Here is a 25028-nt window from a genome sequence, read left to right as displayed (position 1 = left end):
TGGAAGCACAATGCAGGGCTCCCAGAGCACAAACGGGACAGGGATTCGTAACCCTTTGCTCGCTCAAGCCTAGAGATCAAAAAAGCTTTCTCGACATTCGTGTTCTGCGGAGAGAAATCCCCTCCCTGACTCAAAGCAGCAGTTCCTCTTCTGGGATTTAAATGAAGAGCTTCCCCTCGCAGCGGGAGAGCAGGCTGTGCCTTTTGGAAAGGCTCCAGCCCGGCTTCTTTTGGGATCAGTTGTGCCAAGGGAGGCGAGCAGAGATCCAGCCTGTTCTTTGCCCGCAGAAACCTCTTCCTCTGCAAACTCCTCGGGTGTACCAAAAAAATAAAACACCTGATTGCTGGGAGACTGCGCTGGTGTTAGATTTACAGCTGGACTCCAAAATAAAGGTCTTTTCCAACCTAAATGATTCTCTGTGTTAGCTTTGTCTGCAAACTGCCCGGGGCAGAGGTAGGCAGCGGAGGGGCGGAGGTTGCTCTGCCAGCCCAGGTCTGTCTCTCCGGCTCAGAGGGTTGTAGGATGCATTCACAGTCACATTTTTGTGTGTTAAGTGACACAATTCCCTAAAACCAGGCTTGCTGGAGGAGCCAAGGCCTGATCTGAGATTCAGGAGATAGCTCTTAGCACCTCTAAGACACAGGCTGAGAGCTCAGAAGCTACAACTTACCTTGCTCACCCCCCTCCTCAGCACTGCTGTTGGACAATCACTGCCCTTTGGGTCAATTCAACACATCTCCTGAACTTCCTTAATTCTTACATCTGAAAATCGTAACATCCATCCCACCCTCTGGCCCCAGGCACTGAAAGAGAGAAGGGTGCTGCTTTTTTTAAAAAGAACATTTTTAATTTGTTTTTTTTTTTTTTTTTATTTTAACTCAGTATTTACATCCAAGTCTAGCTCAGCCTCCAACAAACGCTGGTTGGCTTCATGGAGGGAGCGCCTTGCTCTCCTCCCCAGCGCTGGGTCTGCCAAGGAAGTGCTCGAGAGCGGAGTGTGATAAAGAGGTGGGAGAATCGCTGTCAGAGCCAGCCCGGGCACTCGCTCCAGCATCACAAACTGGTCACCACTCCAGCCACCAAGCCCAGGACAGCCTGGGCGTGCTTTGAGGGGGCTTTATTGCTTCCGTGCATATGCTGCTCACCTGTCCCTCACCTGGAGGGTGGGCAGGAAAGGGGAGCTGCTGGACCATTCCTAGAGGGAGAGGGCAGGAAGTGCCTCTCCCCAAAAAATTTTGCACTCCCAGAGACTGCTGAAATCTCTGTGGCTCCACCTCTACAGCAGGAGGCTGGCAGGTCTTGGAAATCTCAGCCATGAAGAAATAAATACTAGAAGACACAACCTGCCATCTCCTCCAGACAGAGGGAGTCGGTGCCCAAGGCAAAGAGCAGGAAAGTTGCTGCTCAGAGCCCAGGAAAACAGCAGAGCCTCCAGGAGAAGGCAGCAGCCGAGTGCCTTTGACAGCCCTTCCTTGGAGAGAAGAGCCCTTGAACAGGGTCACTCTGGTAGCCCAATGCCAGCCTCAGCTCTCACCGCCTGCGCGGCGCACACGGACACCTGCCCTCCCTCGGGTACCGCACCTCTGCTGCGTGCCAGCCGGCCCGGTTCCTGCCGCCCCCGCGGAGGGCAGGCCGGGGCTGCCTGCTCTGCCTGCCCGGGAGGCTCGGCGGGGTCTCAGCACCCGTTCTCAGACACGGCTGCGTCAAGTGTTACAGGTTCCTGCTGGATGGCTGCTGCGGCCATGCTGATGGCTTCCTCCAGGCTCTGCTGCTCTTCTAACTAGTGGAGGAAAGAGAAAGTGAGAGAGAGAACACTGTCCTCCCAAAAGGTGGGCTGGGGAGGCATGGGCTCGCTCAGGGCAGAGGTAGGAGGGATTGGCAGTGGGTGGCAGAGGGAGAAAGTGGCAGGGCAAAGCAGGGGGAGACACAGCTACGGTGGGGAAAGGCTGTTTACAAAGGAGCATTCTGCAATCCAAGGAGCGTGTCCCTGCTCTCCTCTAAACACAGGGCACCTGGGCATGAAGGAGCAGCCACCCTGGGCAAGAGGGGATGCAGCGGAGCAAGAGGGTCAGTGCTGAAGCCAGTGGGTGGGTGGGGAAGTGAAGGGGAAGGTGGCAGGAGCTGTGTGGTACCTGCACTGCGATGTGGGTGCCATTGGCGGTAGTCAGCAATGCCACCTGCTGCTGACGGAGGGATGTGATGGCTGATTCTTCAGACATGACTGCCCCAGAAGTGACTACGGTGACCTGGGAAAAGTTAAGATAAGAAACAATCACGTTTCAAAAGAAAATGCAACTCCCTTCTAGCAGGCTGTTCCTCTGCAGGGCAAAGGGAAGGTCCCAGTTTTGTCTGTACCGGCTGTGTCTCGGTGCCATCCGCCTTGGCCACAGCCACAGCGTGTGTGTCACCACCCACCAGCTCTTCCTCGGGCACAGGGAGGGCACCGCTCTGCGTCACCATGCTGATTGCACTGCCCAGGGCCTGCAGGTCTTCCTGCGACAAACTGACCTGGGTGGGAGAACAGCGGGTGCTCTCAGCCAGGACGGCTGCTTAGGGAAGCCTTACACAACTCCTGAGATGAGCAACACAAAGGTCTCAGTAAGGATGAAACATTCTCTCCTCCTCTGCACGCAGGTCCTAGGGCACAAAGAACTCTGAGGACTTTGCTCAGGGTCACGGACAGAATCGATGGAGAACTCACAGACTCCAAGTCTCCAGCTCTACCCCTTCTACGACACCTCCCCTTCCCATTTAGCACCTTCTCTCCAGACTTTGAAGCAACAGCTTGTGCATCGCTGCAGCACGGAGCGTTCAGACTAAGAGGAAACAAGCGTGACTCAGGACAGCTGTTTCCTTTGCCCCATGTCACAGAAGGCAGTTTTTCCCAGTCAGCACCCGGGCAGCTGGTGGAGGGAAGTACAAGGAAAGCACTGCTGTATACCAACAATGAAAAAACAATCTCCAAATCCAGCCTGTGTCAGCAGAGATTGGGAGCTGCCTCTCCACAGCTGGCCGGGAGGTGAGGGCTGCCAGGCACTGCACGCAAGCCTGAGCAAACGCCCGCAAGAAGGCGAGTGGGGGACCAGAGGCCTGTTCTTTACCCCCCACACCGAGACTGCAGCAGTGGGGTAAGGCTGTAAGGAGGGAGCCCTCAGGACAGACAGAGCCCAGGAAGCCCCAGGGTCTGTTTTAGGCTGAGAAAAGCCTTAAAGAGAACACCAAGGCTTGGTAGAGGCAGAATCTTACTCAGTTAACTGCTGTCCCCCACATGCTGGAGGCTGTCAGGGTCCGTACCTGCTCTGTCCCATCCTGAGAGATAAGCGAGACCTGCGTAGGCATACCATCGTCATCTTCCTCTTCCTCTTCATCTTCCTCCATCTCTGACAGGAAAGCAATATGCTGGCTCTTCACGGGGGAGCCTCTGTCAGCAGCAGCAGCTGAGTCAGGGAAGGGGAAGAGCAAAAGGGGTGAGAGAAGAGCTAATCAGAGCGTGAAAACACACGCCTGACTCGAGCTCCTGCCAGCTGCCTGAGGGGCCAGCACAGAGCAGCACAAGATCGTGATGACAACAGCCCCGTGTTGGCCTGGGAAGAAGGGTCTTTACCTCACCCTGTACTACAGAATGGGCAGGAGTCCGTTCCCAACCCGTGCCATACAGTGAGGACCATGGGGAGCCCTTTACTCCCGTCTGTGACACAGATCTGGGTTTGATGGGGGGGGCAGGAGGCCACAGCGCAGACCTGGCTCTGAGGGGAGCGCCTGCGGGCTCTCACTGTCATCCCTCTGCCCTTTGCTGCATGGCCTGACCCAAGCCTGCCGCAGGCGATGGGGAAGTGGCTGCTCACCCTCCAGCTGCTGCTGCTCGTACAGGGCCTGTTCGCTCTCCTCCGTGGCCTCCAGCTCCCCGTGGCTGCTGCGCTTGTGCATGGCCAGCGTGGAGGTCTGGCGGTAGGTCTTCCCACAGCTATTGCAGGTGTAGGGCTTGCAGTGCGTGTGGACCACGTGGTGTTTGTAGAGGCTGGAGTACTCAGTGAAGCGCTTTCCGCAGCCCGGCACAGTGCACATGTACGGCTTCTCTCCTAGGGCAGAGGCCACAGAGCAGAGCTTAACCCACTCACCCTCCTCATGCTCTAGGAAGGGGTTCCCCATTAAGAGGGAATAGCTGGAGACAGACTACTGCAACAATCATCAGCTTGATAAAGCCATTCCAATTTGCTTTAACTCCCTGGCTACTTCCAGACCTACCCCTGCAAGGCTTGGCCTGGAAATGACCGTTTCAGTCCCGCAGATTTCCCTGCTGCCCCACGCTGTCAGTGCAGCCAGCTGGCTGGGGAGGGGCTGTCTGTTTCTCCCTCTCCTCCTCTTACCTGTGTGGATTCTCATGTGGTTCTTGTAGTTGGTGGCGCTGGTGAAGCCCCTCCCGCAGTTGGGCTCCGGACACATGTAGGGCCGCTCGCCCGTGTGCGTTCGGATGTGAACCTTGCGGATGTTGGATGTGGTGAAAGAGCGGCCGCAGCCCACGAAGGGGCACTTGAAGGGACGCTCCCCTGCGTTGAGAGAGTAACGTGGACGAGAGCCCTGCTACAACACAGACACCTGCATCCCTTCACTCCTCCACAGTATTATACCAACAAGACCTCAGATCAGACCCAACTGCTGGCACATTTCCTCTAGGAACACTGGCATCCCTACACCTTTTGCTCTTCCGTTTGCAACTGAGTCGAGAATCCCTCGTACTACCCACCTACTTCTGTCTGAAGACAACTTTGGTTCTGCCTTGCTTCACCCAAAAAGGCATGCCCAGGACAAAGGCTGAAGCAGTACTTTATCTTGGAGACCCTTTCACTGGGGAGCTCAGTTCTTCTCACCTGTGTGTGTCCGGATGTGTTTCTGTAGATCCCCAGAGGTTTTGAAGGCTTTGCTACACACATCTTCTGGACACTTGTACGGTTTCTCACCAGTATGTGTTCTCATGTGGCTCTTCAGCCCATACCCTGTCCAGGAAAGAAACTACAATTAAATTTTATAACAAGAAGGAAATACTACGGCAAGCTGTGTGCCACCTCTCAGTTCATGCATTTTTGAATGTCTGTCCTGTGCCTGCAAAGCTGAAGGGGAAGAAATATCTGAACAGCCTCACATCACCACTGACAACTCAGCTTCTTCCTGTGACTCCTTTAATCTGTCCATAATCAATCAAGTCCCAGGCAGTCTGCTATGCTGCAGTTCCTTCTCAGGCGGCTTTAAAAGCTATGCTCACTGTGCTCTGCTGGAAAAAAGCCAGGGCTGATACTCAAGAGTGGCTTGGACTGGACAGAAATCAAATTCACTCAAAAGAGAAATCGTTACCTGTAGCAAATGCTTTCCCACAGCTTGGGAAGTCACATGTATATGGCCGGTCACCTGTGTGAGCACGTTCATGTACCTGGAAAAGAAAGAGCAGGTCCCTAAAATGAGGTCCAAGGCAAGGAGGAAGGAAAACAGTGTGGAGAAATCTAGCTGGTGGAGAGAATCTGAAGTTCTCTGTTGGATTTCACCTTGGCCAATTAACACCCCTGGATCTCTTGGGGAGTCAAGCACACAACAGCCTTTTGTACAGCAGCATTCTGATCTGGGGACATGGCTGGTGTGCACACTGCGTGACTGCATGTCACCTGCTTTACCTTCAGATGGTGAGCGGTGGTATAGAGGCGGCCACAGCCTTTGTACCCACAACGGAAAGCTCTACTGCTGGCCTGCTGCCCCTTCTCATTGCTGTGCACTTCCTCCTCCTGCAAATCCTGTCGAGAGATGCATGGAAATTAATTCAGCAAGCCGCTACAGCAGGCTTCACAAAGCCCATGCACACCATTTCCCTCCTTGCCATACACACGCATTCTTTCAGTTATCCTCACAAAAACATGTTCCTACCAACACAACTTGTGCACATATGGTAAAACCCAAGTGACAGGGGAGGAGTTTAAGAACCAGCATTTCCCATCCCCACCTCCCAGCTCACATAACTCACCTCTCTGTGCTTCACTTAGCTCATTTGTAAAACTTGCTGCTAATATATTTGCTAACCTTGCAGAGAAGCCACAAAACTTTTTTAATTACTAGCTGGCAAAGCACTCTGCATCAAGAGGAGTTCGGCCTAGTTTCAGAAATGCATCACTGAAAAATTCATACCTGGGAAGGGACGTCGCTGGAATCCCCACTCTTCGTATGGTGGGTGTCTGTCACTCCCTCCTCTTCCTCATCAGACACCTACAATCAAAGAGGCACGGGTACTGTTCATACCTCTCTGTACAGCATGGAGCAGGTGAGCAACCCAAGCAGGAAGGCATTCACACCAGCAGTGCCACCCCCCTCTTCTCCAGAGAGCTAGGGGAGGCTGCTCCTACCACAGCAGAAAGGTCGCCAACAGAAAGAAAACACCTCCAAGGAGGGACATATAAAGCAAGAAAAAAAAATCCACTTAAACCCTAGGCCAAACGTGGACCACTACACCAGCCCCCTCAGTGCTGCTGGCAGACCATGAAAGCAGTGTTGCATCCTCACCTTACTGGCATACTGCTTTAATGCATTAATGGTCTCGACATCAAAGGCATCCTCCTCCTCCTCTCCAGCCAGCTCCTCCAGCCCAGTTTCTGCCTGCACTTCCAGGATGGTGCTGCCAGGTGGCATGATGACAGGACGGTGTATGTAGGCAGTGGAGCCATCCTCCAGCTGGATGGCCTCGAAGGTGCTGGGGTCATAACTTTCTGCAAGAGGAAAACAATAAAATCAAATGTAAAAGAGCTGCTGAGTGGGAGGCACTCTTTGTCTCCTTGGGCTACCTACAGCCTTCAAAATCTAAGACACTTTAGCAGCTTCCACTCCAGCTGCCAAGGGAAGAACAGGGAGCACTCGTTACCTTTAGCTGTGTCGTGTATGTAAGCCATGCTGCCATCTTCCAACACCACTGGCTGACCATCTTCAAAAGCCACAGACTCTAAAAGAAAAGAAAAACATCCACACACCTTACTGGAAGACTCGGTTGGGATGGAGGGGATACTCCATCAGCTCCTGAACCCTACGGTACTCACAGCCACAGAAGAGGACACAGCAGGGCTGCCTGCTTGCACTGAAAGTCAACCACAACTATAGGTTTTAAGACAACCATTTGAGCCCTTCCGACATGAATTATGAGGTTTTTAAGGCTTCATGCATAGCTTTATCACACTTCTTTAGCTGGATGGGGCAATTCCAAAATGCCAAGTTATGTCCCACACAAAACAGACAGCTCTGGCACAGGGGTGTGTAACTCCCCCTTCCACGGCAGGGGAAGCAGGGGTGAGAATGAAAACCCCTCTCATTGTGCATGTGTGTTTGGATGTAGGGAAGAGGATGAAGGGAGGAAAGGGGCACAGCCAGGCACACAACGTGGGTTTCAAGCACGCTTTTAAGAACAGAAAAGGGAGGTGGCATACAATGAACTTTGGAGGGAGACGGAAGGACTGCCCAGAGCAAGAGAGTTCTTTCTAGCTGCCCTTTTACACCTTATCGTGGCTGGGGATGATTCCTCTGTGCCACTCTGGTTCCTGCCACATGAAATGAATTCCCATCACCTCTCAGACTAATGTCACCTCATTTCAGAGGTGACATTGGCTTACGGGTCAATGACCAAGGTGGCATTAGTTCCAACAATCCCCACCCTCCCCTCCAAACACCTATTCCAAAAGTAATATATCATCTCATAGTTCAGAGGAAATTCCTGTCCAACTGCTCCTAGATGAAACAAACTTTGTTTGGGCTCCGTAGCTGGCACAAACACAGCACACAGCTTACTTGCTTCTAGACTTGCAATCTGACAACCGTGAGAGAGCCCACAGGTGAAACAACACTTAACAAACATTTGCTTACACCACCAGCTAATTTGCCTTCTTGTCAGGTTGCTAAAACCTTTGCAGGAAATCACATGTGCTATGTCCTTCCTCATTCAGCCTCGAACCCATGGGCAAGAAAAAAAAACCTACACCTATATGGCACTCTTAAAGCTAGAGCTAAGAGAGGAGCCTGACTGTGGGAACACAGACAAATTCAGCTACAACGTGCATCTAAAAAAGAAAGAAGCGAATGTATGGTCCTCACCTTTCTGAACTGTCACCTGATGGATATAAGCTGTGGTTCCGTCTTCAAGTTCAATGACTTGCCCTTCAATCAGCTTTTCACCTGAAACAGTTAAAAAAATGCCATCAGCACTGCCTGCAGAGTCCCCTCTTTCTGGTCCCACGAGCTGTCCCCTTTGCCACATCTTCTCAAGGAAACCAGTCCCACACCACTGTTACTTATAAGCTGTTATTTATCAAGCTTTCCCCTGAATAGCCATAGAGGCACTTAACTTCCCAGAAATGCTGTAGCCTCCCTTTCCTAGACAGGAGAATACAAGACAAAGAACTTCAGTCATCACTTGTTTACAAGCAGCCCTTCACAGCCCTGTAAGCCAAGAAGCAGAAAGAATGATGTGTGCTAAGCGTATTGGATCTAAAGTAGAAAGCAGTTACCCTTGTGCTGCAGAAAAATTTCAACTGGGAGCTTCTAACAGCATCAGCAAGGGCCTGAAGATTTATTTTCTTCTACTTTGGTGGAGGATCAACTCTTGGAAAAAAAATTACAGGACCTAAAGTGTTGCTACCCTTGATGGGTTGTGAAGACTGGACTCTTAAAATAACAGTAACCCTATAATAATGTTTTAGTTACCAAATTATTTTGATGCAGAGAGGACGTTGCTCTATCCCACTCAAATATGAGGAATCCAGGTTGTTTTCACCTGGTGCACAATGTTTGTGGGGGTCACAAAACCTGGTGGTTTTCAAGATAGTCCAACTCCACACACGTAATAAACTTGCAGTGAGTTTGCACAGAAAAGAAACCAAGAGAGCAATCCCCAGGACATGGAACCTCACAACTCAACTGTCCTGTTCCACAGGCTGGGAAACAGCGTGTTCCTCTTCTGGTGGTGGTGAAGGAAGCAGCCCCTCAGCAACACCAAAATAAGGGCAGGTGTTGAATTTGGCACTGACATCGCTTCAGTTAACCAGTGTTGAGCTCAGCACCCCTTTAAGTGAGAAAAGCACTACTGTGAACCAAATTCTATGGATCTCAGTGAAGTAAAACACCCTGCTTAGCTTCAGGGGAAGTTTTGGCTGCATGGAGTCCTGCAGGCCATAGCATGAACTCCATTTCCCCCATTACCCTGGAGAGAACAGGGCTCACTCTGGTCTGAACGGAGCCTTCGTTTGCTACAGCAACAGCTCTTCCATCTCCAAAGCTTTATTTCCAAACCAGAGGCATGTTTTATTCCTGCTGCATCACTCTTCTGCGCAAATCTAACAGAGAGCTGCTAGCTTCCTGTCCAAAGCAACCATACAAGATGTATGAGAGTTCATGTGCCATCAGGGCACTTTTGATAAGTCTGACTTTAATTTCACAGCGTCAATATCAAGAGACTTTTAGACTCTGCAGCCCAAAGGAACCGTTACCTTTGACAGCCTGCTGAATGTAGGCTGTCGTCCCGTCACTAAGGGTCACTGCTTGCAAGCCCAGGCTCTCCATCCTGCCCCGATGGCTGGTCCTCAGACATGAATTTCCCTTTACTCAGCGTGCTCGCAGAGAGCACTGGGACCCAGAGCAAGAGGTTTGCCTTCTTTGTTGCAAGCCTTAAATAAAAAGAACAATTCATATCTTATTTTCTCCCAACATACGTATACTCACTTTTGCACATCAAGAAAGGCTTGAATGGCAGACTATTTTGGAGATTATAAAGGATTAAACTGGACAAAAGATGCACCCTTCCCTCACCAATGGCAGGCAGGGCTAACAATCTATGCCACAGACAAATACAAGATAAAGCTTATCACACCAGTGAACTGACAGACTCTTTTTAGAGACGGCATAAATGCCACATTCAAGTCCTTCCCATCCTCCAAATTATCTGCAGGAAAGGCTTCCCAGTACTTTAAAATCTGAACCTACAGGCTGAGGGTGTCCTGTACTGCAAGAGACAGGGGAAGCACGATGAGCTTTGGCCCTGGAAGCATCTTCATTCTCTCCTCCCTTTCCCATCTAATTTCTGGCTTTCTGAGGAACAGAATTTCAGGCTATAAGCAGATGATATTAAAACATCCACACCCCGAGAACATTTTGCTAAAGAGGCACTCTGCTGATAGCTTATCTTTAAAAGCAGCTGCAGTGCATTCTTCATGAGTAATCTCTGAGATAGCCTAATATTTTATCATTTTGACTTCCAGGAACAAGTCTGACCGCTCTGTCTGTCACTGCAGCACCCAGGGGTGCAGCCAGGCTTTCTACCACACTTAAGTGCCCGCTAACCCAAGCGCTCCCTAGACCCAACAGACAGCTCCTGTCCAGCTGCAGCAGACTCTTGCCTGCTTTTAGGGCTGACACCTCCTGAGAGCCACTGCAGCTCATTTCCCAGCAAAGGCTCCATCTCAGCAGGGTCGCTGGGGCATCAATGCGGAATCGAGGCCCCTTTGAGCTGCCACGCAAACCGCTGTCAGCGCTGCTGGAGGGGCTGCGACCCCCTGGAAGGGATGGGGTAGGCGCTGTCTGAGGAAACCCAGGGGCAGGCTGCGGTGTGAAGCCACTCAGGGGATGACAGGGGACGTGCCTCCCGTGTCAGGGCTGGCTGGGGACAGGACAGGGCTGGGGACAGGGCCTGGCGCCATGGCGACCTCCGAGGGGAGCGGCGGGGCGGGGCAGGGCAGGCCCAGATGCCCTGGGAGTGGCGGGGAGGCATGGCGGGGCTTCCCCCGCGTTGTTAGCCAGGGGGGTGGCGGTAGCAGCTCGCCGGGGTCCGGCTGCCCGTCGGCCACCATCTCCCCCCCCCTCCCCTCAGCCCTCCCGACCACCGGCACCGACCTGCGGGAACCCGACGGGGCCGAGTCCGCCGCCTGACCGCCATGCACCGGGGCAAGGCCCCCGGCTCGCCCCGCCCCGCAACCCGCATAGCGACACGGCTCACCGTCACGTCTGAGGCATTCCCCGCCCGCCATCCAGGTTCCGGGGCACCGCCTCCCCCGGAACTGGGCTGGCAGGGCCGGTTTACGGAGTCACTGGGCGGCCAGTGCGCATGCGCAGTGCCGGCACTGAAGCCGAAGGGCTCAGCGTGCCCTCAGGGGCCTTGCCCTGGCGCAGGCCTTTCCCGCTTCAGCGCGTCCCTGCGCAAATAAACTTAACACCGAGGGTTTATAGCACTGAAACCAAAGAGGGGAACCTGGCTCGGCGCCAGGCTGCGTCCCGTCTCCTTCCGGCGACTGCTGAGGGGAGGCCGGGGCTCCCGGCACGCGTACCCTCCTCACTGCGCTGCGAAGCGACGGAGGAGCTCCTGGGCTGGTAGTCTGAGAGAGGAGGCAAAGAGACCACGGCTGCTCGTTGCGAAGGAGACGCGGACAGGGAACTGCCCGCCGAGGGGAGCCGAAAGGCGGGGGAAGCCGGTACGGTGCTCTGGCACCGCGCTCCGCCACCCCCAGCATGGCGGCCCCCGCGCCACACTCTGCCATTCCCAGCATGGCGCCGCGCGACCAGATCTCGCGAGATCCGCCTCCATTTATACCGCGCGGGGCCCCGCCCCGCCCCTTCGGTCCGCGCCAGCCGCCGCCGCCGCCATGAGGTAGGCCCGGGTCCGCTGCGCCATCAGCCGCCATCCGCGCCCGGCGGGCGGCCGCGGGGCCGTCTGGGCGGTCGGCGGGGTGCGGGCAGCGGGGGCCGATCGCGGGGGAGCGCGGATGGGCTGGGGCGGACTCAAGGGCCGTGTCCCCCCCCCCCCCCCCCCCCCCGCCGCGGCCTGCAGGAGGCCCCGGCAGGGTCAGCCCTGAGCCGGCGTTGCCTTCCCCCCCCGCAGCAGCAAGGTCTCCCGCGACACGCTGTACGAGGCGGTGAAGGAGGTGCTGCAGGGCAGCAAGACCAAGAAGCGCAAGTACGAGCCCACGTACCAGGCCCTGGCACTTGGCCGGGGTCTCGCTCTTCCCCCAGCCCGGCTGCCCCTCACCCGCGCCGCTGTCATCTCTTCTCCCTCAGGTTCGTGGAGACGGTGGAGCTGCAGATCAGCCTGAAGAACTACGATCCCCAAAAAGACAAGCGGTTCTCCGGCACCGTCAGGTTCGGCATCCTCTTGCTCCCACCCAGCCTTCGGCCTGCGCCTCCCCGCTGCTGCCGGGCCCCACCGCAGGGCAGGAGGACGCAGCGCTGAACCGCTCGGGTAGTTCAGACCACCCCGGCTAAGCGGGTGCGGCTGGACGGACCCCTACCCTGGGTCTTAAAACATGAGGGGAGGTGTGGGAGGCCCCTGTGCTGTCCCCACCGACCTGCTGGAGAAGGCAGGTTGGAAGCTGTGGCGGAAGATCCCCAGGTGCTGTGGTAAGGTATCTTTGTGATGGCTCCCATGGAAGCGCTTGTGGTGCCAGCGGTTCGTAATAATTTGGGCCTTCTGTCCCCAGGCTGAAGTCAACTCCACGGCCCAAGTTCTCTGTCTGCCTGCTGGGAGACCAACAGCACTGCGATGAGGCCAAAGCAGTTGACATCCCTCACATGGACATAGAAGCTCTGAAGAAACTCAACAAAAACAAGAAGCTGGTGAAGAAGCTGGGTGAGTGGTGGGGTGGATCGGGCTCCGAGTACCCTGGCTGACTTGAGAAGGCTGGGTAAGCAGGATAGTTTTTCCTGTACTCAGATTTCCATGTCATGGTGAACTGCAGGGAATAGAAAGCTGAGCAGAGTCAGCCTGAAGTACAGGGATCTGGACAGAAACTACCCAGAAAAGCCAACGACCTGTTACCAGTGCAGAAGGTTTGACAGGCCAGCCCACCAGGAGTGAGAGCAATTGCCCTCTGGAAGGAAGGGAGAGAGAGAGGAAAATGTTCCTGTCTCCTTGAAGGTTTCACCCTTAGCTGGTGTTCCTCACTGTCCTGGTCAGGGAGCTGGAGTACAGCAAAAGCAGAGAAAAGCTGGAGGCAAAAGTTTGCTTTAGTCCTGTGGTACTTACATGAACACGATGAAATTTGCTTATTTTCACTTGGTAAGAGAGAAAATCCTTCCCTCCATGTAAAGTCTAAGTCATTTTGATACATATCTCAGGCAGACAAGAACTTTCCCCTCAATCCATAATCAGCCTTGGAACCATATGCAATTAGGAGGTGACGTGGGATACCACTGCTGTGAGCTAGGGCTCTCCGAGGTGTGTGATCCAGTATGTGTGTGTGCACGGGCTGTGGTGGGAGGCTCCTGGTAGCGCTCGGAGCTCAGCGTTGCTCACCGGCAGCTCAACAAACACCAGTTCCTTCAGAGAAATGAACTGTGTACAGTTAGGAGTGGGCTGTGAGGGTGTGAAGGTGGGTTCTGGCAGGTTGGGCTGTTGTGACAGGAGGAATTTCTAATGTAATATGAGTAAAACCAGCTTTGGTTCAGCTAGGCAGGGCTCTGAGGATGTCAGAATGCGCATGTTGAGGGAAATGGAGCAGTGCAGTCTCAGCTGAGCTGTTGGTTTTAAGCTTGGTGTAGGAGCTGAGAGTCCTACATTGGTTCTCTCCTCACAGCTAAGAAGTACGATGCCTTCCTGGCTTCCGAGTCCTTGATCAAGCAGATTCCTCGAATCCTGGGTCCGGGGCTGAACAAAGCTGGCAAATTCCCTTCTCTCCTCACTCACAACGAGAACCTGGTGGCCAAGGTTGATGAGGTCAAATCTACCATCAAATTCCAGATGAAGAAGGTAAAGCAGGGCTTTTCCTCCCCAAAACAGCTACATACCTGAGGGTTATTTGTGGTGAGTGGTCACTGTATGTGGCTGCCATCTCCGCTCTGGGCTGTAGGTGTCCCTCGAGCATCTTCCTAAAACAGCAGCCAGGCAGACAGCACCCAGAGCACGCAGCTGCCAGCTGGAAAGGAGGAGTGATTAATCTGTGGTTGAAAGATCTTAAAGCAAATGATTAGGAAGATGATCTTGATGTTTCACTGCTGAGCACAATCAGTCATAATTAACACTTCTTACAGTAAGTGGGTGACACTTGCAGGGTGGGGCCCCTGCGCCAGGCGTGCCCCCATGGGTCTGTGCACGCAGCCGTGCTTCGCCAGAGGCGAGTGTGGGACTTGACTCTGCAAGTGAACTCTGGAGCCGCTCTGCGGGTGTCTGCTCTTGCTGTCAGGGCGAGCTGGCTCCCTAAAACCAAAATAACCCTCTGCAGGCAGTTTAATCTCATGTCAGCGGTCTAAATGTGACTCATGGGTATTACTCAGAATTAACAGCTCTGCTAGCTGAGGTGCATCCTTGGACTCCAGCTGATGTGGGCCTGGGGGCACAACAACTGGGAGGACACAGCAAATGTGATAGTTTGCAAATGCTGGAGCGTTTTTAAGTAACTGAGCTAATGATGTCCTGACACTTTGCCTGTTCGCTCGCTCGTAAATCCTTTTGTCTTCAGCCTGTGGGGAACATCCACTTACAAGCTCCTCAGTGAGGCTGGCAGGCAGAGGCTTGGCTTGTGTCTTGTGTGCAGAAAGAAAGGGCTGGTGGCTGCTGCCCAAAACAAAAAGTGAAGCTGGCACCGCGCTTAGCAGGGAAGTTTGGAGCTCATCATCCGTCCTGCGCCGGGTTAGCGGTTTGCAGGGCACATGCCAAGGCCGCCTAACGAGCAGGGTGTGGGAGCAGAGTTAAACCAGAGCTCTGCTCCCAGTTCAGCCCAGCTCGTGACACGTCCTTCCCTGTCCCGGGGAGGCAGCTGCCTTCTCTAAGTCGCCTTTGCGCTCTGAGGAAGCAAACTGAGAGGTGGCATCCAGATGCTACCAGAGGTGTTTATGGGCACCGTGTGCCAAATACCACGAGCTCTGTGGAAACACCCAGGGGTCAGCTGGAGAAGGCACGTCCTGCCCACAGAACATGAGATAATTTGATAGCCTGATGAGTTTAGATCAGCACTAGGCTGTTCTGTCACTTGCTTGGCTGGAATCTTTGATTTCTCCCCAAAACCTCTTACCTGCACGAGTGACTTTGGTGTCCCTGTCCCCCAGGTGCTCTGTCTGGCTGTGGCTGTCGGTCACGTGAAGATGACAGAGGATGAACTCGTCTACAACATCCACCTGGCCATCAACTTCCTGGTGTCCTTACTGAAGAAGAACTGGCAGAACGTGCGTGCCTTGTACATCAAGAGCACCATGGGGAAGCCCCAGCGCCTGTACTAATGGGGCAGCAATAAACTTTTAGGACAACCCCCAGGTGTGTGTTTGGTTGTGTTCCTCCAAAGCTGGTTGGGAAGGGTTTGCTAAAGAGCTGCTCACCTCCTCCTAGCGAGAAATGCTGCAGTGAGCTGATGGGGACATGAATTCAAGTGGAATATTGGAGCTTTTGAGGGAAGGAGCCTCATCATCCTGCACTCAGAGCAGAGCAGGGAGGGGGAACAGCTCCACCCGCACCCACAACAAGCAGAACTGAGGTGGTTCCCACAGCTGAGGGTGCCCGGGGCAGGTAGAACTGGTCAGCAGTTGTGCTGTAGCCCCCAGACCCTCCAGCTCACCCGCAGAGGGGAAACCCTTACCTTGTGCTGCCCTCGCCTGAAGCCATCCTGGAGGCAGGGCCTGCCCCTTCCCAGCAGCCTCTGTATCTGGGGGACACATTTATAGGCTTTTGCTGCCCCCACAACAACCAACACCTGGGGCCAGGGGCTCCTGCCCAGCAGCAGCTCAGGAGGGCTTGATGAGGGTCTCCCAGCTGGTCCCAGTTGCCCACAGGATCCAGAGGAAGGGAGGGTATTGGGAGGGTGTGGGGAGGTGCAGCTCAGCAAGGGGCTTGGGGCCAAGGGAAAGAGTTTTCCATCCTCTCTCAGCTAGTCTGTGTCCAACTCTGTGTTCTGGGCTAAAAATGAGATATGTTGCATCTAATTAATGTATATAAATAAATACATTGTGTAAGGACTGGGGAGCTTATGGAAGCGGGGAGGGTTTGAGCTTCTGGGGGAAAAAAAAACCCCTATGCCCTTGAAAAGAGCTTGTCTGAGCATCCGAGGGAACAAAACAATGAGAAGGGCTTTGGGTCCTGCTGTTCGAAACCTTTAAAATAAGCGTCAGAGCCAGTTTCTGAAAGATCAACACAACACCAAGAAATTCCATTTAATAATTAAAAAAAGACAATACAAAATGCAAACATTTCTTTTTTACAAAGTTCAGATACATTTTTTTTTCTTTTAATCAAGTGCAAATAACTTCATGAACTACATCTTTCTCATTAATCATTTTTTTGCTGGAGATGGTAAGTCGTGGCCCGCTGCAAAAGGCAGATATAAATATTCCAACATGAAAAAAAACAAAAAAAAAAACCCCAACAACCCTTATTTATTGTGTTCACTGAAACATTCAATACATCCGAGGGGGATGATGCAGCTTTTCAGCCTTTCAAACCTTTTCTGGGTCGTGGGTGTGGGGGGAAGAGAGGGACTGAACTGCAGTGGGGTTCTGGTGGCCACGGGGACATTTTTTGGGGGTTTATTTGAGATAATTTGGTGAAAGGAGGAGGAGGAGCCGTTACCAGGTGTCTTTGGCTGTTACAGGAGGCCGTGCTGCCCAGCTCACCCTTCCAAAACTGCTGTAGGGAGTGGAGGTGGTGGGTGCAGTGACAAGCGGGACACGCCGAGGCCGCGGGAGCCCCAGTGCCAGCAGGGTCACAGCGACAGCAGCCCTTAAATCACAAATAATTAACAAACTCCTCCGTGGGCGCGATGGCTGCATCGCACCGGGGTTGGGTCAGTCATTCCCGGGTTGTTTTTATTTTTGCTGTTTTTTTCCCTTCTAAATATGAAAGACCCTTTCAACGGTCACTGCTCCGCTGCGACTGCCCCAAGGCAATAAACCCCCCTCCCTCCAAATCCCTACAACAGCTTTTGTGCATCAAAGCAGCTGCTTTCAGACACCAACCAAGTGACAAACAGCTCAGCCCCCAGATGTGGAGCTTCCAAACAGGCGGCAGGAGGGGTAAATCCCCAGCTGGGATGAATCAGGGCAGACTTTTCCAACCGACGCATCTTGGGGACAAACCTCAGCCCCCTTTGCCAGCGCTCACCCAGCCCGCAGCCCCTAATAGAGCCCAGAAGAAGCTCTCGGGGCGCTGGATTGAGGAGGGAAAACATGGATGAGCAGCTGCCTCCTGGTTTCGGCAAGGATGGACCCGGGGAGACGTGCAGAGCAATAAATAATTGGTTCGTTAAGAGCAAGGCTCGCCCCAGATGTGGTCGAGGGGACAGCGAGAGATAAGTGGGGACGGGGACAGGAGGGGACCTGCCAACAGGAAAGCTGTAGGCAAGTCGACAGCATTTAGTCCTGGCAGCTTTGAGAGGATGAAGATGGGGATGAAGGCGCAGGGAAGTGACAGCCAAGAGCCATCTGCAGGGCTGGAAAGGGCTTGGGGAGGAGGAAGAGGGGGTGAGCGGTGGCAGCAGTCGCCTGTCCCTGGAGGTCCTGTCCAGCCACGTGAAGATGCCAGAGGGACAAACCCCTCAGTGACGCCCACCTGGCCATCGTCCCCAGCCGTGCCTGTCGGTGAAGCCGGGGGAAGGCAGGCGGCGGTGAAAGGGGGGTGGCAGGATGGGGTCCCCCCGGATCCGTGCCCCGCTCCCCAGGGAGGGGGTCCCGCAGCATCCTGGCAGGACGAGCACGCGGAGAGGGACGGAGCCAAAAGCACCTGAAGGGACTTGGAAGCAACGCAGCATCCCCGGAGCTGGGGAGGGTGCAGCCCCCCCATACCTGGGGAGAGATTTCGGGGCAGCCCCCTTCTCCTGCCAGCGTGCCCCCCGGACCCTGCCTCGGGACCTGTCCTGGGTCTCCCCAAGGTCTTGGCTCATCCCTGAGCCCCTGCGGGGAAGCAAAACAGTTTGTGACAAGCAGGTGATGGCAGAGCTTTGCATCCTCCACGCAACGGGGCTGAGACACCTCGAACCCCCTGCAAAAACTCACCCCATCACACCCCGGGCAGGAAAGGCACCATCTCCCCCTGATTAGGGGGTTTTATCGGGGACAAACGCGGCAGAAAAGGTTGCAAGGCCTGAAAACACCATCCCGCCAGGCAGCGACAGCCCGGGGCTGGCTTTGCTGTGGGTGGGTGGTTTTTTTTTTTTTTTCCTTTTTGTTACAAACGCACATTCTCATTTCTCAGGCAGGTATAAATATTGTCGTTTCTAGTAGAAAAAAAAAATAAACAAACAACAAACTTCCCTCTAAATAATATAAAGAAGACTCAAATGATTGCACTTAATACATATGAAAAAGGTAGAAAGGAGGGTTCCTAGTGCACAAACATTTACTCCCGCTCTTCACAAAGCTTTTCCGAGTTACTCTTTGGCAGAGCTTGTAAGAAAGTCTGGTTTCTTGGCACAAGTGTCTGGGGTTGGGGGGGAAAAAAGAATTAAAACCGAACCCGGCTGAAAGTCCTTCTCCTTCGCTCCCTGTTTTCTCCCGTGCAGCCAGACATTGTTCTCCGGGAACGTGGCTTGGCCGGGCTCCCCTCCCAGCGCCAGCACGGCTCTTGGGACGGCCACCGGAGCCACCGTGGTTGCCGTTGGCTGGCGTGGCTTTGCCGAGCTCGCCTTTCAATTTTTCTCTTTAACCCGGTAGGCTTTTTAAAAAAAAATTCTTTCCCCCTGCTCTCTGCAAAGCGATGCCGCTACCCACGACCCAGGCGCTGCGAGAAACAACGGCGTTACCTTCTTGCACTCCTCTGCGCTGGAAGGACGGTGACACCCCGCGGTGTCCCGGGTGGCACCGGGGAACAGGGGACAGACCTGGCATAAAGGGCACCAAAGGGAGGACAGAGGACGGTGAAATAATGGTGCTTCGGTTTCCTAAAACGAAGAAGCTGCTTCGGAAGAGAGGAGCGGCTTCGCCGGCGGCTGGATGAGAGCGGAGGGTCCCCCCCTGTGCGGGGGCACGGCTCTGCGGGGAGCGGCGGAGAAATGGCGGGGGGACGTCTGCGGGGCGAGAGGCAGATCCTGCCGGAGCCGGGCGGAGGGAGGAGAAAATCGGACGGGAGAAGGAAGGGAGAAGAGGGTTTCCTTGGCTGCGGGGCGGCCCGGGGGCGCGGGGGGCTATTTGTAAGGCCGGAGGAAGCTGGAGACTTTGGAGCGGAGGAGCTTGATGAAGGAGCGGGGCAGCATCTCCTTGTGTTTCTCCGTGTACTTGAAGTAGTTCTGGGGGTGCGCCAGCACGTCGAAGAAAGCTTTGATGAGCTTCTTGTCCTGCGGGGGAAGCCAAGCCAGAGGGAGGGTCACTGTCCCACCCCGTGCTCCCCCGCGGCGGCTCCGACCGAAGCCAGGAGCGCAGGGAGGGGGGCAGACCCGAAGGGAAGGATGGTCCCACACACCAGTGTCCCCCGGAGCCCCGAGGACATCTGGGGACATGCTCACCTTGAGGATCTCCTGATGGTTTTCGGAGGCGTAGAGCCTGCCGTCCCGCACGATGTCCTCCACCAGCTGCTCGTAGTCCTCTGCAACACCCAGCCGAAAAACACGGTCAGGGCACGAGCTGTCACTTGTCCCCAAACCTCTGGTCCCCATACCTGAGTCTACTCCTCCCCAAATACATGGGAGGTGTGAATTGGGGGGGTGATTGGGTACCACACCGGGCACCCTGCTGGGATGGCATCCCCTCGTGCCCCGCGCTCACCGTCGTAGGTGACGTAGGGGATCTGGAAGCCCCGGGCGCTGTTGGCTTCGCTGGTTTTGAAGTTGATCCACAGTTTCCGCGAGCGGGCGGTGAAGGCAATGGGCCTCTCGTAGGTCTGGCACGTCTCGTAGGTGGTGATGGAGGATGGGGAGGCTGCGGGGGAATGGCGAGGGCCCGCGTGATGCCGGATGCCCGTCAGCGGAGCTACCTCCAGCCTTACTGTGCTGAAACGCTTGGGGTGAAGGGGGGCACCAGGGATGGGGATTGTCTGTTTGGCGAGGCTGAGCCCACCCCAACACCCACCTTAAATACCAGGTATGTTGTTATTCCTCCCTTGCTCTGGAAAGCTCCAAACAGGGCTTTTTACCCCCAAAAAAAAGTGCTGAGACCTGGGGGTGCAACCCAGCCCACGCGCATCCCCCTGATCCAGGCAGACACCGTGGCGGTAGGGTGATGCCGATCCCCTCGCTCCCCAAATCCCCCCAAATCCCCTCCTGCCGGCTGGGGACGCGGCTCAGCCCTTTGCCCGAGGCAGCTCTGCCAAACCCCGGCCTTTTCTTCCCCCGGCTCCTCCCGTGAGCATCACGGCGTGCTCGGTTACCTACAGTTTTTCCGCATGACCAAGACGTCGCCGCACTCGTCCTCGGAGGGGAGGAAGATCTCCGGCACCACGATGAGGATCTTGCGCTTGGGCGGCGGGTTGATGTTCCAGGTACACTCGACGTTGGCGGGGTAATTCCCCGGGTAGTTGGGGGATTCGATGTAGCCCGTGTATTCGCCCAGCTCCCCCCCACATTGGCGGTCTGCAAGGCACGGAGAGCTGGTTCAACTGGGAACCAGTGGCATGGGCACTGGGACAAGGTGGGGTTTACTGGGCAAGGCGGGGAAGTTCTCTATTAGTTATTAGAAGTTCTCGATGCATCCCCCCATGCCTGCCTGAAGCACAAAAACGACCCCAAAACTCTATTTTAAGGGATTTTTAAAATATTTTTGAGGAAGGACCCCAGTTCACGCCATGCCTGCCCCCCCCCGCCCCTTCCATCGCACCCCAGCTCGCCTACTTTTGCACTGGGACACAGAGGTGGAGCCGTCGAAGTCGGTGGTGGTGTTACCGGGACAAGCGACGCAGTAATTCTGCCGAAAATCCGGCTGGTAGGTGCCCACGGCGCAGCGGATGCAGCGGTGGACGCTCGTGTTGTAGTAATGCCCGGGGGAGCACTGGACTGGGGAGGGGGGTCAGAGAGTAAAAGGGGCTGCGTGAGCCGCCGGCACAGCCCTGGCCGGGTGCCCCCTGCCCCGGGGACCGGCTGTCACCTACCCTTGGTGTCGCAGTCCTGGAAGGAGAGGGCTCCCTCGTGGCGCGTGGTCAGCCCCCCGCCGCAGGGGAAGCAGAGCGCCCGGCCCACCTCGGGCTGGTAGGACCCGCGGGGACACGGCTGGCAGGGCTTGAAGCCATCGGCTGAGTGCTGCCCGGGGGGACACTGACCTGGGGGGGCACAGGCAGCGCTTGGTCCTGGCACCCATACCCAACTCCTCTCCCCCCGCCAGCCTTGGCAGCATCCAGAGCAAGCGCTGCCCTTCCCGGGGTCCTCTCGGAATGAGAAACACCCAAAATAGCGACTCCTGTGGGTGCTGGGGATGCTCAGGGCTTTCCCCTTGAGGATCTCACCCTGATGGCTGAGCTGGCAGCCCCCAATGTGCCCCCCAGCCCCGCTCCGTGCCCCCCTTACCCGTGCAGCCCGTGATGTTGGTGGCTCCCACGGGTCCGAAAGCGTCGCCGCGGGGACACAGGTCGCAGGAGAGCTGCCCTTCCTTCTCCTGGTAGGTGCCGGGGGGACAGGGGACACACTGCTCCGTCTGCCCGTGGTAATACGTTCCCTGCGAGCAGCTGACTGAGAGCCGGGGGGGGACGTCAGCGATGCGGCGGGGGGGCTGTCACCGCGGGACGGGGCTGGTCCCCCACCCCACGCACCCCACGACCCTCCTTACCACACTTGCCACCCAGGCGCTGCTGGCCCGGCCCGCAGCTCTCCTGCCGCTCCGGGGCCACCACGCTCAGCTTCCTGGCCACCTCGTACTCCATCCCCGCAAAGCGGAGCAGGAACCGCTCCTGGTTGATGGATTTCTTCAGGGCTTTGATGGCCGACTTGAGCTTTTTCTCCACCCTCTGCCGCAGGCAGTGCAGGTTGCAGCTGGCTGGGGGTGCAGGGGGCAAGGGGGGTGCAGGGGGGAGCAGGGGTGCAGGAAGAAGGGAGGGATGGAGAGGGAAACCCAGCAGGATTAAAACCATCTCCCCAGTGCTCGGCTGAAAGTGCTGCCCAGAACATCCCAGTCCAGTGTGGGATGAGGACTGGTTTGGCTCTGCTTGCTGCATGGGGATGGCACTGTCCCTCTGGTCCCACCATCATCCTCCTGGTCCCACCACCGTCCCTTCAGTCCCACCACTGTACCCCTGGCCCCACCACTATCCCTTTAGTCCCACCACTGTACCCCTGGTCCCACCACCATCCCTTTAGTCCCACCACCATCCCTTTGGTCCCATCACTGTACCCCTGGTCCCACCATCATCCCCCTGGTCCCACCACCATCCCTTTAGTCCCACCACTGTACCCCTGGCCCTACCACTGTACCCCTGGTCCCACCACCATCCCTTTGGTCCCACCACCATCCCTTTAGTCCCACCACCGTCCCCCTGGTCCCACCACCCCTGCCTGCCCCTGAGACGGGCCAAGCCAGCACCGTGCCCACCTGTGATCTCCTCCGGCTTGATTTCCGCCTCGAACTCCAGTGTGATGCGCGTCACCTCCTTGTTGGAGGAGTTGCGAGCCCGGCGGCCCTTCCCCTTCTTGGACGAGTCACACTTGAGGTTGACGAAGGTGACCTGGCAGTCGGAGCAAGGCGCCGAACCGCCTGCGCGCGGGGGGACAAGTCAGCACCCCGTCCCTCCTGGGGGGGAACGGGCATCCCCGCCGCCCCCCTGCCATCACGCCTCACCTTGCGCCCCAGCCTTCCCGGCCTCATCCTGCTTGCCCTTGGCCCGCGGGTGCAGGTGGCACTTGGCATCCTTGATCTTGAAGGAAGCTTTTTGCTTGATTGGCGCAGCGACAGTCTCTAAAGGGAAAGGCGGGTGCTCAATGACCCCGGCGCGGGGTAGCCCGGCCGGTGGTGGCTGCGGGCACCCTGGGAGCCCCCTTACCGAGGCACTGCTGGCTGCTGTTGGCGGGTCTCTGGTGGGCACCCTGCCGCAGGACGGGTGTCCCACAGCTCACCGTGTAGCTGCTGTCCGACTCTGCAGAAGGAGGAGTGGGAGTCAGGGGATGCCGGAGCCCCTGCCCGGTCCCCACGATGCTCTGCCGGGGTGACGCAGGGAGGCATGGCTGCGTGGTGGGGGGATGATGCCCAGCACCCCGCCATGGGGATCCTGCACCATGGATCTGTCCCGTGTGATGAGCCCCCACCACCTTCCCTCGCCCCAGCTGCTGCTTGGGTGCTCTGTGCCCCCCTGAGTTTACAGGGAAATGGGGACCCCCCTGCCCATGCCGGCGGTGGCACTGGCACCAGTACCTGGCAGAAAGCGGGCCTTGGAGGCGCAGGTGAGGGCACAGCTGTCCTTCTTGCCCGTCTTGTTGCAGGTGAGGGTGGCCCGCGGCGGCACCGAACCTGGCAGGCATTTCAGCAGCTCTGAGGGACACGCGCCGGCTGGTGATGACAAGCGGGGATGCCCGTGGCTGGCACAGCCCGAGGGACCCTGCGCCCTCCCAGGTCACGGGGGGATTCACCAGGAAGGAGAAGGTGCTGGAGGGTGGCATGGGGAGCCCAGACCAGCATCCCAAACCCCCCAGCTCCTCCTTGGAGGTGTGAGATGTGACTGCTGGGATCTTAATTTTTTTGGGGGTGCAGCCTGTCCCCGATGAAGAGGAGGCAGGGGGGTACCAGGGCACGGGCAGGGCCGTGAGAACAGCTCCTTTAGGGACACTTGCTAGTGCAAAAGCTCATGGCCAGCCCCGAGCACGGTCAAAAAAGCAACAAGACAACCAAGGGCAGAGGGAGGAGGGCAACACCTTACAGCCCTTCCCAGCCAGACCCGTATGAGATGGGCCCCCAGCCACAAGCAGCCCACCTGGGAGCATCCCTGTGCCAGGACGCCTCAAAAACCCCGTGCTCCCCCCACCCTGACCTTCATCCCAACAGCCCCAAGCGATGGAGGGGCCATGGGGCATCAGGACCCTCTGGCTGGGGGAGGTCTGGGCTATGCTGGAGCGTCCCTGGCTGTGCCGGGTCCTGCCCCGACGTACCTGTACAGTCCTTTTTGTTCCAGTGCAGCTTGCAGCCGGCCGGACAGGTACACTGGTAGCTGCCGGGAGTGTTGATGCAGCCGAATTTGCAGCCCCCCCGGTTGATGCTGCATTCGTCGACGTCTGTGGGGACAAAAGGCGAGGCGGTGGGCGAGGGGCAGTGGCGGGGGCCAAGCAGGACCCCCCCAACTCTGACACTGAGTCGCTGCATCATCTCAGGGCTGTGGTTTTGGGCAGATAAATGGCACAAGACATGCCCTGCAGCTATGCCAGCCCCCCGGGGATGAGGGAAACCCCAACCGCCGGTGTCCCCCACCGGTGAGGGGTGCAGCCCACCCAGGCTGAGCCGGCCCCGGCCCCGCGGCGGGCTGGGGAGCTGCGGGGAGCAGCAGACGGAGCCGACATGGAAGCACTTAGCAGCCGAATTCAAAAGGCAGCTGCTTGGCAGCCCTGGCCCCTCTCCCCGCAGCGGGGACCCTCTGCCCCAGCCCGAACCGGGGGGCCGATCCCCCAGGCCTGGCACAAAGCAGGGGCAGAGGTGGGGAGCGGCTGGGGATGGAGCTGCCCCCCAAACACCCCTCCGTGCCCGGCTGCCCCTTCTCGGGAGCCTCGGTGGGAGCCAGTGACCCTCCATTGCAGGGTCACACCGAGAGCACCCCGGGGCCGTGCTGGCTCACACCGTGTGCGTATTTTGGGAGCACGAGGAGGGTCGCCCACCCTCACCAGCCGGCCAGCACCGGAGCACCCGACCCCATGCCACCATCTCCCCAGGCTGCCGGCACCGCTGCCATGACACGCTGCGGCGACCCCCCCAAAGCGCATTTCATCTGCCTCCCCCCTTCCCAGGGCGCCGCACGCCCCCGCCCTTGGGAGCTATCATCTGCCTTGTGAAACCAAAATCAAACCCTTTTGATGTTCCCCTTCCCACCCCGTCCCAACTCCCTGCCAAAAACGCCGGGGATTTCTCCCTCTCTCCGGCTGCAGACAAGTCGCAAACTGTTCCTGTCGCTCCGTTTGAAGTTGCAGACACCAGCCGCCGGCTGCGAGCCCCCTCCC

The 25028-nt window shown here is 56.6% G+C and overlaps 3 protein-coding genes across 5 annotated transcripts in view; 1 reads left to right on the top strand and 2 right to left on the bottom strand.

The window, feature by feature from the left end:
* Positions 1–865: 865 nt before the first annotated feature.
* ZNF76 (zinc finger protein 76) lies at positions 866–10978 on the bottom strand. Of its 2 annotated transcripts, XM_068419180.1 has the most exons (15): positions 10903–10978; positions 9504–9680; positions 8113–8193; positions 6896–6973; positions 6541–6743; positions 6169–6246; positions 5664–5780; positions 5350–5425; positions 4869–4994; positions 4368–4547; positions 3846–4079; positions 3295–3437; positions 2356–2508; positions 2133–2246; positions 866–1780 (listed from the first exon to the last, which is right to left on the bottom strand). In XM_068419180.1, exons 2-15 carry the CDS (start codon positions 9574–9576, stop codon positions 1676–1678), a joined length of 1761 nt encoding a protein of 586 aa, XP_068275281.1. In that variant the 5' UTR covers positions 9577–9680; positions 10903–10978; the 3' UTR covers positions 866–1675. The 2 variants fall into 2 exon arrangements, with proteins under 2 accessions (XP_068275281.1, XP_068275282.1); XM_068419181.1 differs by lacking the exon at positions 2356–2508.
* Positions 10979–11555: 577 nt separating this feature from the next.
* On the top strand, positions 11556–15246 carry RPL10A (ribosomal protein L10a). 2 transcript variants are annotated; one of them, XM_068419182.1, is made up of 6 exons: positions 11556–11653; positions 11885–11959; positions 12061–12141; positions 12480–12628; positions 13575–13747; positions 15043–15246. In XM_068419182.1, exons 1-6 carry the CDS (start codon positions 11649–11651, stop codon positions 15211–15213), a joined length of 654 nt encoding a protein of 217 aa, XP_068275283.1. In that variant the 5' UTR covers positions 11556–11648; the 3' UTR covers positions 15214–15246. The 2 variants fall into 2 exon arrangements, with proteins under 2 accessions (XP_068275283.1, XP_068275284.1); XM_068419183.1 differs by lacking the exons at positions 11556–11653; positions 11885–11959; positions 12061–12141 and adding an exon at positions 12159–12391.
* Positions 15247–19100: 3854 nt separating this feature from the next.
* The window catches only part of SCUBE3 (signal peptide, CUB domain and EGF like domain containing 3), a 33568-nt gene continuing 27640 nt past the window's right edge, over positions 19101–25028 (bottom strand). Inside the window, exons 10-22 of the mRNA XM_068419320.1 lie at positions 23973–24095; positions 23242–23358; positions 22874–22966; positions 22672–22788; positions 22426–22587; positions 21667–21873; positions 21408–21569; positions 20996–21163; positions 20739–20900; positions 20283–20480; positions 19678–19830; positions 19419–19498; positions 19101–19250 (exon numbers count right to left, since the gene is read on the bottom strand). Coding sequence (XP_068275421.1) covers positions 19101–19250; positions 19419–19498; positions 19678–19830; positions 20283–20480; positions 20739–20900; positions 20996–21163; positions 21408–21569; positions 21667–21873; positions 22426–22587; positions 22672–22788; positions 22874–22966; positions 23242–23358; positions 23973–24095 — 1892 coding nt within the window. The remainder of the gene's footprint in view (positions 19251–19418; positions 19499–19677; positions 19831–20282; positions 20481–20738; positions 20901–20995; positions 21164–21407; positions 21570–21666; positions 21874–22425; positions 22588–22671; positions 22789–22873; positions 22967–23241; positions 23359–23972; positions 24096–25028) is intronic.

Source organism: Nyctibius grandis, chromosome 27 (genome assembly GCF_013368605.1).
Source record: "Nyctibius grandis isolate bNycGra1 chromosome 27, bNycGra1.pri, whole genome shotgun sequence".
NCBI classification, from domain to species: domain Eukaryota; kingdom Metazoa; phylum Chordata; class Aves; order Nyctibiiformes; family Nyctibiidae; genus Nyctibius; species Nyctibius grandis.
The sequence above is the reverse complement of the archived record's forward strand: the minus strand, read 5'-3'. Positions and strand labels throughout refer to the sequence as shown.

Excerpts from the sequence above, each read along its gene's own strand:
- RPL10A (XM_068419182.1), top strand. Across the intron at positions 12,629-13,574 it reads GAAGCTGGTGAAGAAGCTGG|CTAAGAAGTACGATGCCTTC; the intron begins GTGAGTGGTGGG and ends CTCTCCTCACAG. Across the intron at positions 13,748-15,042 it reads TCAAATTCCAGATGAAGAAG|GTGCTCTGTCTGGCTGTGGC; the intron begins GTAAAGCAGGGC and ends CCTGTCCCCCAG.
- ZNF76 (XM_068419180.1), bottom strand. The coding sequence starts at position 9,576 with ATGGAGAGCCTGGGCTTGCAAGCAGTGACCCTTAGTGACGGGACGACA. Across the intron at positions 8,194-9,503 it reads CATTCAGCAGGCTGTCAAAG|GTGAAAAGCTGATTGAAGGG; the intron begins GTAACGGTTCCT and ends TAACTGTTTCAG. Across the intron at positions 5,781-6,168 it reads CCAGCGACGTCCCTTCCCAG|GATTTGCAGGAGGAGGAAGT; the intron begins GTATGAATTTTT and ends ATCTCTCGACAG.